The following is a 12,543-nucleotide window of genomic DNA, read 5'->3' as shown; positions in this document are numbered from 1 at the left end:
CATTACAATTTGACTGATGTATTATTTTAAGGCATTTTTAAAGCAACTATGTAATTTCAACCCACATTTTTCTACCCTAATGGTTTGATATTTTTTTTTTCATAAATAATTTTTCAAATTTTTCAAAATTAAGTAATCCGTACGGCTCAAACTTAATTTTTAACCGACGCGTTCTTATCTATTTGATCTATCATAATAAAATTATTCAATAACCTTTTGTAACCGAGACACAATCGTTTTGAATTACTCTTAAATATTTCTCTCGCTTAAAGTTTCACCATATATTATCACTAACTATCAACTATTTATTATCGTATTACATATTGTGGAGATATCTTCATTTGGATCCAAAACATCTTCAAAAACCTGTAAAGTTGATGCAGCTAAATATTTTAAATTATTTTTAAAAAATTTTTCATTCCATGAATTTTCTGATAATTTTAAAGAATGATTATAAAGTTCTTTTAATAAATTGTATAGATGAAACCCAAACATTTGATCAACAATTATAATTTTACGTTGAAGGATATGATTATTTAGTATAGATAATGTCTTTATTTGTTCTAAAAGATCAAGATGATTTATTTTTTTTGTACAATCATCAATTAAATATCCAATAAAATGACTATCATCACTATCATAATTCAATTTTTGAATTACTACATACCTAGCACTAGACATTTCTGGGATGGTATTTGTTGAAACCTGTTCCAACAATTCTGTTGGAGTGTTTGAACTCGTAAATTTAAATAGTTTTTTCAAAAATTTGGAATACAATGCTGTAATCTCTTTATAATAATCATGATTATCAATAATTATTTTAGTTAAAATTGATAATTCTTTTTGGTAATTATTCAATATTTCATTTGCAATTGATTCATTCATTAAATTTGTCCATAAATGTATTGCTTGTAATTGAACAACATCTGTGATTTTTTGTTGTTTAAAAAATTTATTAATTAATTTATTAATTCCAAATTTTGAATCAATATCTTTAAATACTATATCACTTGATTCTTTATCATGAATTTCATTACCATATATTATACAATAAAGTATAAATTTGTAATTATCTGCTTTAAAAAAATCATTTGAAAGATCCATACCTCCTGGATAGATATCAACAGCAAGAACTAATAATTTTCTATTAAATTTTGCATCAGTAGAAGCACTATCCATCAGATTAGCAATCTCCAAAAATAAATCTTCATCTTGATCAGCGTAAGCTAAGATATCGAAAATCTGGTCTATTTCTTCAAATTTACCTGATTCATGATAATTTTTCATGTATTGAAAAGATGAATTTATAAATTTTTTATCATAATCATCCAATCTATCATTATTTGCAATTATTATTTCATAAATTATATCAATATTTTCAAATTCAATAAAACTTTCATATATTACAATATGTAAATTTAAATCATGAAAATATCTCACATATTCATTTGATTTTTCAGTTTCATAAATAAATTGTAATAATAAATACAATACTAAATCCGTTTCATTCCAAATTTTTATAATTGATTTCCAAAATTTAATACTTTCTTCATTTGAATTTGTGAAAAATGATCTATTGTATTCATTTCTAGCTAATAAATTAATATTGACCAGAAGAATAAGATCTCGTAGTATTTCATTAGTAATGTTATTATTACAATATTGAATCCAATTTGCAAGATTGTTCTTGACTATATCTGATGATCTAAATGAATCCTCTCTTAATTGACTTTTCAACAATTCTAAATCCTTTATAGTTGCATCATTTGACTTAATTCTTGTGAATATATCTTCTTCCATGCTTGGTAGGAAATCTGAATCTAAACTTTTCAAAAATTGATGTTGCACAAAAATAGTGTTGATGTTGAGATCAATGTTTAGACATTTTGAAAAGAGACGAACCAACATTATATAGAACAAACTGGTATTGATCTAGACTAACTACGGTAAAATTTTGCTACTAAATGATGAAATATTATGTCCTGTTTTTAAACAAAGCATATTTTTGTTCTTTCAAAATGTACCGATTCTTCAATAAACTAAACACCAAGCTTTTACATAAAATGTTTTACGCCTGGTTGTAAGTCATAAAGCAAATTAAATCAAATTTGCACAAAATACAACAAGAGCTACAAGAAATCATATTGCTAGTTCAATGTAATCTTAAAGTTTTAAAAAATGTATAAACGAATATATCAAGACTTTACAACATTTTTTTTAATAACGAAATTCTAGTTATGGTTTAAATTCACTGACTGTCTCATCGATTCTATGCACTGAATTAATCGTTCATCTGAGAATAGCTCTATATTAGCGGCGAAGGCACCTAGCTCTCTAATTTGCAGCTCATTTTCTTTAATCCGTAGCTCATTTTCTCGAATGCTCGATTGAAGTATTTGCTTTCTTCTTACTATTAAATCCCTCAATGTGTCTTTTGCTATTGCTCTTAAGTTTTGCAATGATTGGTTTTGTAATGATTGAACCAGCGTGTTTGTTGCTACTGCTCTTGAGTTTTGCGATGATTGAACAGGTCCATTTGAATGTATCAGACCGGTATCAAAATCAGCATCAACAAAATTACCGGGATCAGGACTATTAGCGGTATCATCAAAATTACCAGTATCAGGACTATTAGCGGTATCATCAAAATTACCAGTATCAGGACTATTAATGGCAGCATTATTTCTATTCATAGTCGATCGGATAGGAATTAATATTCTTCGTTTCTCAAAAGTGTTTTTAGCCTGACTCTTAAATCTGATTCCACCAGTCGTCCAGCTATCATAATTATCCGATGAACCAAATAAAGTAACAAGATTATTCAGAGATGGAGTTTCTCTAGTTTCAGAACCAACTCTGTCATTAACCATCAAGCGTAATCTCTCCCCTGCAGTCAAATTATCTTGTCGAACAAATACCCAAACAAGATGTATATGTTTACAAAAAACATGGTTGCCACGAAAGTCGTTGCAATCACATTTTGCAATTTTACTTCTCGTAATATGAACAGTGTAAAAAACATTTTCTTTTGAAAAAGATTTGACCTTGAAATAACCAGAATTTCCTTCGTAAACCACTTCAATCATAGTAGCGATAGCAGCATTCGATCTACTTTTTACATTCCAATCAATTGTTCTCCTTTTATTGGCCAACGGAATAGGATTATTTTCGATTAAAAAAAATCGAGGAAGAAAATATTTCAAGTTCCCAACTACCACATCCACTCTTAATCTAGAATCAACAATATTAGCTTTGATGGTTGAATGTAAATTTTCTATCAAATTGTTTGTTGTTATATTACTAGATATGCCAAGAACCCAATAATCCAACCTTTCCCTCCAAGCATCAAGATACAGAAGCCATTGTGGTAAGTTCCTGAACAAATGGTAATACTCGTCTAATCTTTTATTTGCTTCCTCTAATGTGGTGGAAGTTCCAATTGAAACAAGTCTTTTAATTGCGTATCTTCTCAAACTTATAACTTCCTCACTAGTTTGTGGTCTTGATATTGCACCTGACGTATTTGTTGCATCAATAGTTGCATCTGAATTATTTGTAGTACTTGAATTATTACCAACAGTATTGATGATCGCTCCGTCAATGGTGTCATGATCATTCGCCAAATCAGAAAGATCATCAATGCTATCGTCCTCAGAATCATCTGCTATATTACCGTTATTATCTTCATTACTCTCAACAGCATCAACATTACTTTCATTACCCAGATCAACATTAATAATTTCACCATCATCAATATAAGTATCCAATGTAATTTTTCTCATCGATTGTTTATATAATATTTGTAAAAAATGAAAAAAGCATATTTTCATTCTAGCATCAGGAAAAATTTTACTGATGGCAACCACCTTACCTATGTCGTAGTCAGTTAACATTTCAGTTGGATTGATGCCTAAATTTTTGAATTCTTGTAAAACTTTATCAATGATGATAGATCTCGATCGATTATGTAGCATATATCCGACTGGAATTAACTTACCTGTGACCAAGTTCTTGATAAGGAGAGTCGTCAAATGAACATACTCATATCCTGAATTACCTGAATTACTAGTGACCTGATTGCGATCTGAATCTTGACTACCATCATTTCTTCGACCTCGATCTCCACGTCGACTGTTCCTACTGTCACTAGGTTCTCCATGAGCAATATTATGCGTAGTATCTAAACACACAAGTTTTGGTTATTTTTTCAACAATTGCAATTGTAAATTATCAGCCATCATGAAGTACCAACCATCGCTCTCAGTTCTACCGTATTTAGAAAAACCACCTTCCGTAAGTATTTTTGACTCCCACTTCTTCAAACTTTCCTCGACGATCAGGTCAAGTTGATAATTCTCTTTCTCTAGTCTAATTGCTGTCTTGTGAAAAGAGTCGTACGCAATTTTGTACTTTTGGTCAACAGCTTCAATATGGAACTTGAACCTCAAGCAAGGTATGCATTGACGCACCCCACTCCAACCAACGTGATTTTTAATCAATTTATTCATTGCCTCTTTTACAGGCTTTCTGAGCTTTTCATCATATATTTCAGAATTACCGAAGTAAAGATGAGAATGCTTCCACTTCCAATGTACAACTTTTCTACCTGTCTTTTGATCATTCATATATTCATCCACAACTTTGAAGTAAGCCCCACACGCTGTAGATCTATTTGATGTTCGCCTAAATTTCGTACAATTATATTTATTAGTTCCGCGATTATTCACTCGATAGATACCAAAACTGTGCATCATATCTTCAAACACTTTAAGTTCATCCACGGAAAAAAAGAATGTGTAAATATCGTGAGTCAAATCGTTCGGTAGACTGAGTGGAAACATCAATTTTTGTAAACGATATTCCGGTTTGATATCTGGATTTAGTATTTGCTCAAGTTGATCAACACCATCGATCACTTTCAACCATTCTCTACCCTCATTTATGGTTTTATGATAGTCCATATCTTCTTTAAAATTGAAAAAACAACTGTAGTAATCTTCATGAAAATATTTCATTATATCAACAACTGCCTCTTGACGTAATAAATTCCTTACAATGAAATTATCATATAAAGACGCTGTATCTTCAATGTCAAAGTCAGATAAAAGACTGGAATATGGAGAATTTTCAGTATTTGTGTGTATTAAATGAGATGAGCCTGTACTATTTGATGGAGTAGTAGACAACAGGATAGGCTGGATTGGACGTGATGCACGAGATTGAGCTGTTGTAGTATTTGATGGAGCTGTGGTATTTGATGAAGCTGTAGTATTTGATGAAGCTGTAGTATTTGATGAAGCAGTAGTAATTGATGGAGCAGTAGTAATTGATGGAGTAGTAGTATTTGATGCTGTGGTATTTGATGGAGCACTAGTAATTGATGGAGCAGTAGTATTTGATGGAGCGGTAGTATTTGATGGAGCGGTAGTAGTTTTAGATTGAGCATTAGTAGTATTAAGCTGAGCAATATCAATTGTGTTCCAGAAATTTGAATGAGTAGTCGAAGATGAAGAACTAGAATTTTGAGCCGTATTGGTTGGTTGTAAAGTATATGGTACAAGAGTAGTAGATGAAGTAGTTGATGGACGTAAAACAGTTATTGCAGTAGTAGGATTTGACCTCAAAATTGTTGAAGGATCCTTGTCAATAATATTTGAATGAGTAGCCGTGTTGAATGGATTACTTAGTGAAACTGAATCAATTGGACGTAAAGTATTTGGTACAATAGGAGCTACTGGAGCAGTATAAGCTGGATTTGACGTAGTTGAGAAATTAGCAGGAGCAGATGTAGCAGCATGAGTAGTAGACACATTAATTGATGGAGCAGCGATTGGATATGAGGCAGCAGACGATGAAGTTATGGAGGTAGGTCCTGAACGGAAATATGCTTGCAGCTGAGATGAAATTGAATGATCTTGAAAATATAATCTCCTTATACATTCTGGCATAGCACTCCTTATACTTTCGGGCATAGCATTCAAAACGTCTACCCCACTTGTTTGGTATGAATTGGATGATAAAGGAGCACTTAAATTAACATTCGTTGACCTGGAATTATTAACATTGAGCCCTCTTCTGGTTCCGAAATCAGTAAATGCCGATTCGTTTGAGCCATAAAGATTGCTAACTCTATTCGTATTGATAGGCGAAGATTGTCTATCATTTAAAACTGAATCTGAATGAATTGATGAAACAACAGAATCGAGGGTGTATTTTCTTCTTTTTGACATTTGAAAAATATAGTAGCAAATTAAGATTAGTTCAGAATATGATACTTTTGTTCAAAATGGTAAAGATTATATGCTGAATACGATTCATAATCTAAATATTATTGTTAAAAGTTTAAGAGGTATGTTGAGGAAAAAAAATCTCTACGGACCCTCATAGGTCGAGCTGTGCTCACTAGGCGACTAAAATAAACCTCTCTTGCGACCGGATTGAAAAACGAGAGCGAGGTAAAGTTCGACCCAGTCATTTGAAAAAGTCGTATAAATTTAATAGTTTTCAGCTAGGACTATATAGTACAAAAGCAAAACAGACGCGTCTGTTTCGTTTTGTTGGTAATGACAACTGATAAATAAGATGGTTCAATAAAGAAGACCTAATAGAGGCACGAAATCTCAAACCATTAATTCGTTCTCATTGCGACAAATATTCTATTAAATAAATAAATTTTGACCAATGCTATATATCCTTACTGATGTGTCTCTACTACCAACTCCTAATTGTAATTTATTATCTACTATCTTATTACTGAAACTTATTTTCTCAATTCTATCAGCTGGGGTTATTGATTGATCGAATGAAATGGCATGCTTAAATTCATCATTTTGAATTGTGTAAACTGATATATCTCCATTCTCAAGACCTACTGCAACAATCTTAGTATCAAATAATTTTCCTTTGAAACTAGTGACTGATGTAATTGCATCATTCAATTTCAAACTCGATACTAATTCAACTTTGCCTCCATTGATTCTCCATAATTTAATTTGTTTATCACGAGAAACAGTTACAAATGCATCATTTGAAATCCATGAACAATCCCATATAATTCTAGAATGAGCTTTTGCATTTAATTCCACCAATTTGAATTCTGCATTTGTTTCATCTATTAATTCCCATAAACTAAATTGTCTATCCCTTGAAACAGCTAACAAAAATTGACCATTAGGTGAAAATTTGAGACTTGAAATAGTCAAATTATGACCTGATAAAACTTGTGATGCTTGTTGATAATCTTTATTTACATTAAAAACTCTTATAACGGCATGTTTTGCATTGTTAGACTTACATGCAGTAGCTATAAGTGACCCATTTGGGGATGTTGAACAGCAACTAATTTCATAACCATGTCCATATAATTTTTCATTTTCAGTAGCTAGACTGTTTCTTTGTAAATATGATTCCGTTGGTGGAGCATTTACGTGTTCAATATGATTGTCTTGTACTTCGATTGATTCATCATTTTTAGTTTCCTCTTGGATTTGTGAATCAGCTTTATTTGATAATCCTAGTACCGGTAAAGATGCAAATTCTGGTAAGGTTGAATTTTCGTCATTGATATTTATGTTACTTAATGTTTTTAAGGTTTCACTTATTGATTTAGTTAATTCAAAAACTCTTAGTACTTTTTCATCACCTCCCGAGACAAATTTGGTTTTAGTAATATTATCACAACAAATCATATCATATCCATGAATTTGCGGTCTAGCAAATTCATGCCAAGTAGTTATGTTGTCTCTTTTCCAAGGAGCGTATAATCTTGTAGTTTGATCTAAAGAAGTTGCCATAAAATAATCACCATCTATTGACCATCTCAAATCCGTTATTGCATTTACAGCTCCTGTTGTACCCAAAACTGCCTCAAAGTATTTATCATCTATAGATTTTGACTTATAAGCTCTAACAGAACCGGTTTTCCCTACTGCCAAAACAAAATTGTCCCCATTGTCTTGATCAATAAACCATAAGCATGACCAAAACCCACCAGATGCACCGGTAGCTGTTGAAGCACCTTTAATAGACATTTCCCCTAATCGACTAGAGCAAACCCATATACCTGATTCTGTATCCATTTCCCATATCATTAAAGCGGTATCAGCTGTACATGTTAAAAGTTGTAAGTCTTTGTCTTTGTTTTCCTCTTTGTGTTTACAATTTGGGTGCCATTGTAATCCACTAATCCAATCATCATGGCCCATTATTAATGCTTCAAAACTGAAGGCTGCTCTTTTATCCGAGCTGTATCCAAACTTATATTGTTTATTTGATAGGAGGGTCAACTTTGTAGGATCTTCATCTGAATCATCAATAAATTCATTTAGTTTCAACCTCCATAATCTTACATATCGGTCTTGAGAGCCACTTGCTAATACATAATCTTCTCCTTTTTTTTTCGTGACAAATTGTAAGCATTTAATCCAATCTTCATGTCCTGTTAGTTCTGCAGCTTTTTTAAAATTGATGACCTCTCCCTCATCGACGTCAAACGTGTATATGGATATATTATTTGTAGTACCTCCAACTGCTAGCACATAACTATTTTCTTCTATACTTTGTATAGCTAATGATAGTGGATAAAAATTGTGTTTGACTTGAAACTTATAGCTCAGTTTGAATGAAGAGCCATCATAGGTCCATAATATTATTTGATGATCGGCTCCTCCGGTTACAAAGATTCGATCGTTAATTTCAGCAATACATGTAACTGATGAATTATGCTCTTTTAGAGACTGAAAATGATTATAGATATTATTGCTTAAGCTCCAAACATTTACTTCATGGTCTTCACCTATTGAAACTAAAAAATTACTATTTGGTAGAAACTTGACCCCAGTGACTTCTTGAGTATGCTTCTTTAATGTGAAATAAACTCCTTTGTGTGATTTATGTAGTGGGGACCATAATGCAACTGTATTTCCAGCTCCAAATGCTATTATTTGATTTTGAGTGTTATAATCTGCAACATAATTTTGTCTATTGGAACCAATAAATATACTTTCTTGAATCACTTCTGAGTTTGTCATATTTGTATTGTAGTCATATAAATGACTGAATTTCTGATGTCTTTTCTTTTAAACTTGATCTATGATGAGCTTCACTCTATTTTTTTTCGTAAATTATAATTCACAAAACTCGAGAAACCGAAACAATTTCATGAAGAATCAAATTATTCTTTCATTCTTCACAATTCACACATAGGATGGTATCAGCGTACGTACAAGTGAGAAATTGATGGTTTTCTATTGAATATTATTTAATTGGGTTGTTGAACTAACAATGACTAGTGTGATATTAGTTCAAAATGCTACACCAGAAACGCTAATACAATTTCAAGATCAGCTATCAAACGATCTACCGACAAGGAAAGGTAAGTGGAGTTTTGTTTTCAAAATATTTAGAAATAATCTGTTTGCAATTCCAAAAGAGATGGTAAACGTAGTGGACCAAAATCCTGATTCAAAATTCATGTTCACTTTATCACCATCATATCTACCAGGTAGTACAATTTCGCTAATAGACCGAAAGTCAGTAGGAGTTTTCACGAATCCAATACGAGAGGAAATTGTTGAGTTGGGCCATCTGGCCGAGTTATGTATACCTGATAATCACCTTCGATTGGGTGCAACAATGGGATTGAATGATAGTTTTGATGTATTTGCAAATTCAAAATTACAAAATTTATGGACTCAGAAGCAAGTGATTAAAGGTGATGGAGGACAAATCTATGAGTTAGAAAACGGGAATCTTTGTATACGAACGTCAAATGTATTTTTACATGGAAATTTTAGGGGCTTGTTATTACAAATTGAAATTGACGAAAAATCGCCTAGCTACAAAGACAAAGATGTTAAAAATACAATAATCCAAATAACCCAAAAATATGGAGTTTCAGATCAAAATTTGAGTTGTGAAGTTTTAAGTGCCTCGACACTCGACAAATATGGTGATCTATGTTTGCAATATTCTAGGATTTTAGATTTTTAATGAACAATTCTTTAGGAGATTCAGCTCGAATGCTGATCCTTGATCCTCAGATATACGTTAATCTATTCGTCTCTTATTGATCCTCTGAACTTCGAAAGCTGCAAAATCTGAAAAGTAAATACCCATCGCACTCATCCGGCATATAGTTAAATTTATTTTTGTATCATAAGCTCACTTAAGAGATGGAATTATCATTATACTTAACCAAATTCAAAATTCATACAAATATTAAATAGTGGGTGATAACCATGGTAAAAAAGCAAAAAAGTGGTAAAAAGGGTCAGAAAATTGAAGGGCGTAAAGAAAAACGTCTAAATGAGGAGGAAGAATTAAAACATCTACGAGCACGAATAGAAGCCTATGACCCAAAAGTTGATGAAGCAAATTTGCAACAATTCAGTGATCTACCAATAACAAAAAACACACTACGAGGACTAAAAGATTCAGCATTTGTATCACTCACAGACATTCAAAGAAAAACCATACCAATAGCATTACAAGGATATGATCTTATGGGAACTGCAAGAACTGGATCAGGTAAAACATTAGCATTTTTAATTCCAGTAGTAGAAACTTTACTAAAAAATGACATCACGGAATTCGATGGATTAGCAGCTTTGATAGTGTCTCCTACTAGAGAGCTAGCTGTACAAATTTTTGAAGTTTTGACTAAAATTGGAAAATACAATTCATTTTCTGCAGGTTTGGTCACTGGAGGTAAGGATGTACAATATGAAAAAGAAAGAATCTCAAGGATGAACATTTTAGTGGGAACGCCTGGTCGTATATCACAACATTTGAATGAATCAGTTGGAATGGAAACTTCAAATTTGCAAATATTAGTCTTGGATGAAGCAGATAGATGTCTTGATATGGGTTTCAGAAAACAAATCGACAATATTGTAAAGCATTTACCACCAACTAGACAAACTTTATTATTTTCTGCTACAACAACCGATAGCGTGCAAGATTTAGCCAGATTGTCATTAACTAATCCCAAACGAATTGGAACATCTTCAGACAATGATGTTTCCGCAATTCCTGAATCTTTGGATCAATATTATGTTAAAATTCCATTAAATGAAAAATTGGACGTATTGTGGTCATTCATCAAATCTCATTTGAAAAGCAAGATATTAGTGTTTTTTTCATCATCGAAACAAGTCCAATATGCATATGAAACATTCCGTACACTTCAACCAGGTATCTCGCTACTAAAACTTTACGGTCGTCATAAACAAACTTCAAGATTGGAAACTACTATGAAATTTTCACAAGCGCAGCATGTCTGTTTATTTGCAACAGATATAGTTGCCAGAGGTTTAGATTTTCCAGCAATCGATTGGGTTATACAAATGGATTGTCCTGAAGACGTAGCAACATATGTACACAGAGTAGGGAGATCTGCTAGATTCGGTCGTCAAGGTAAATCCTTGTTGATGCTATTACCTTCAGAAGTGGAATTTTTGAAAAGATTGGAACAGTATAAAATTGCTCCAAAATTGATGAATATAAAAGAAAAAAGTAAGAAATCAATAAGGCCACAACTACAATCACTATGTTTTAAAGATCCAATAATCAAAAATTTAGGTCAGAGAGCTTTCATTGCATACTTTAAGTCCATATATATACAAAAAGACAAAGATGTTTTCAAGGTGGATGAATTACCAGTAGAAGCTTATGCTGCTTCATTGGGATTACCTGGAGCTCCAAAGATTAAAATTAAAGGTGGGGAATCAAGCAAAGAGAAGAAAAATGAATCAAGAAAATTGCGAGAATTGACAAAAGCAGATATAGATGGTGAAGTGAAAGAAGAAAAAGGTAAAGTTAGAACTAAATATGATAGAATGTTTGACAGAAAAAATCAAACCATCTTGTCAGATCATTATTTGAATATGACCAATAGTAAGGCTAATAACAAGGGTGATGATGATGAGGAAGAAGATTTCATGTCAATTAAACGTCAAGATCATGATTTACGAGATGATAATCTACCAGACCTACTGTTGCCAGTTTCTAAAAGACAAGCGAAAAAGGCACTTTCTAAAAAGGCCACTTTAACTTCGAAGGGAAACCCAACCAAACTTAAATTCGATGATGACGGTGTTGCTCATCCGTTGTATGAATTAGAAGATGAAGAAGATTTTAATAAAGCAGGTGATGCTAAGGCTCAACAACAACAGTTTGTTGAAAAAGAGAGAGAATTGATGAAAGTTACTGATTTAGCAGATAAAGAAGTTGAAAGACAAAAAAGACAGGAAAAGAAACGGAAAAGAAAAGAAGTCGAGAAGAGAATTAGGGAAGAGGATGAAAGAGGAGACGAAGAAGGGTATTATGATGATGATGATAATGAAGTACCTGATTTAGAACGAGATATGGAAGTAATACCTAAAGCTAGCAACAAATCAACTTGGTTCAAAGACGATGAACCAGACCATAAAAAACCTAAGACTAATAATTATGTTGAGATTGAGGAACCGGAAACTTTAGAAGATTTAGAATCTTTAGCAGCAAAATTAATAGGTAGTTAAAATAATTCATCAAATCTGGATA

At 32.2% G+C, this 12,543-nt stretch overlaps 5 protein-coding genes across 5 annotated transcripts; 2 read left to right on the top strand and 3 right to left on the bottom strand. All coding sequences in view use genetic code 12, as the record gives it.

Annotated features, from left to right (window-relative positions):
• Positions 1–297: 297 nt before the first annotated feature.
• KGF55_001085 (uncharacterized protein) lies at positions 298–1,800 on the bottom strand (the record flags this gene model as incomplete). Its single annotated transcript, XM_051755622.1, has 1 exon — positions 298–1,800. One exon carries the CDS (start codon positions 1,798–1,800, stop codon positions 298–300), a length of 1,503 nt encoding a protein of 500 aa, XP_051616126.1.
• A 431-nt stretch (positions 1,801–2,231) lies between these two features.
• KGF55_001084 (uncharacterized protein) lies at positions 2,232–6,230 on the bottom strand (the record flags this gene model as incomplete). Its single annotated transcript, XM_051755621.1, has 2 exons — positions 2,232–4,180; positions 4,253–6,230. 2 exons carry the CDS (start codon positions 6,228–6,230, stop codon positions 2,232–2,234), a joined length of 3,927 nt encoding a protein of 1,308 aa, XP_051616125.1.
• A 429-nt stretch (positions 6,231–6,659) lies between these two features.
• Positions 6,660–9,029, bottom strand: KGF55_001083 (Elongator subunit; the record flags this gene model as incomplete). The annotated part of the gene is made up of 1 exon (XM_051755620.1): positions 6,660–9,029. One exon carries the CDS (start codon positions 9,027–9,029, stop codon positions 6,660–6,662), a length of 2,370 nt encoding a protein of 789 aa, XP_051616124.1.
• Positions 9,030–9,282: 253 nt separating this feature from the next.
• MED20 (Med20p) lies at positions 9,283–9,990 on the top strand (the record flags this gene model as incomplete). The annotated part of the gene is made up of 1 exon (XM_051755619.1): positions 9,283–9,990. One exon carries the CDS (start codon positions 9,283–9,285, stop codon positions 9,988–9,990), a length of 708 nt encoding a protein of 235 aa, XP_051616123.1.
• Positions 9,991–10,238: 248 nt separating this feature from the next.
• Positions 10,239–12,521, top strand: HCA4 (RNA-dependent ATPase; the record flags this gene model as incomplete). Its single annotated transcript, XM_051755618.1, has 1 exon — positions 10,239–12,521. One exon carries the CDS (start codon positions 10,239–10,241, stop codon positions 12,519–12,521), a length of 2,283 nt encoding a protein of 760 aa, XP_051616122.1.
• Positions 12,522–12,543: the final 22 nt, after the last annotated feature.

Source organism: Candida pseudojiufengensis, assembly GCF_024610245.1.
Source record: "Candida pseudojiufengensis strain CBS 10847 chromosome Unknown scaffold2, whole genome shotgun sequence".
Taxonomy (NCBI): domain Eukaryota; kingdom Fungi; phylum Ascomycota; class Pichiomycetes; order Serinales; family Debaryomycetaceae; genus Lodderomyces; species Lodderomyces pseudojiufengensis.
This window is presented reverse-complemented; position numbering and strand designations above follow the sequence as displayed.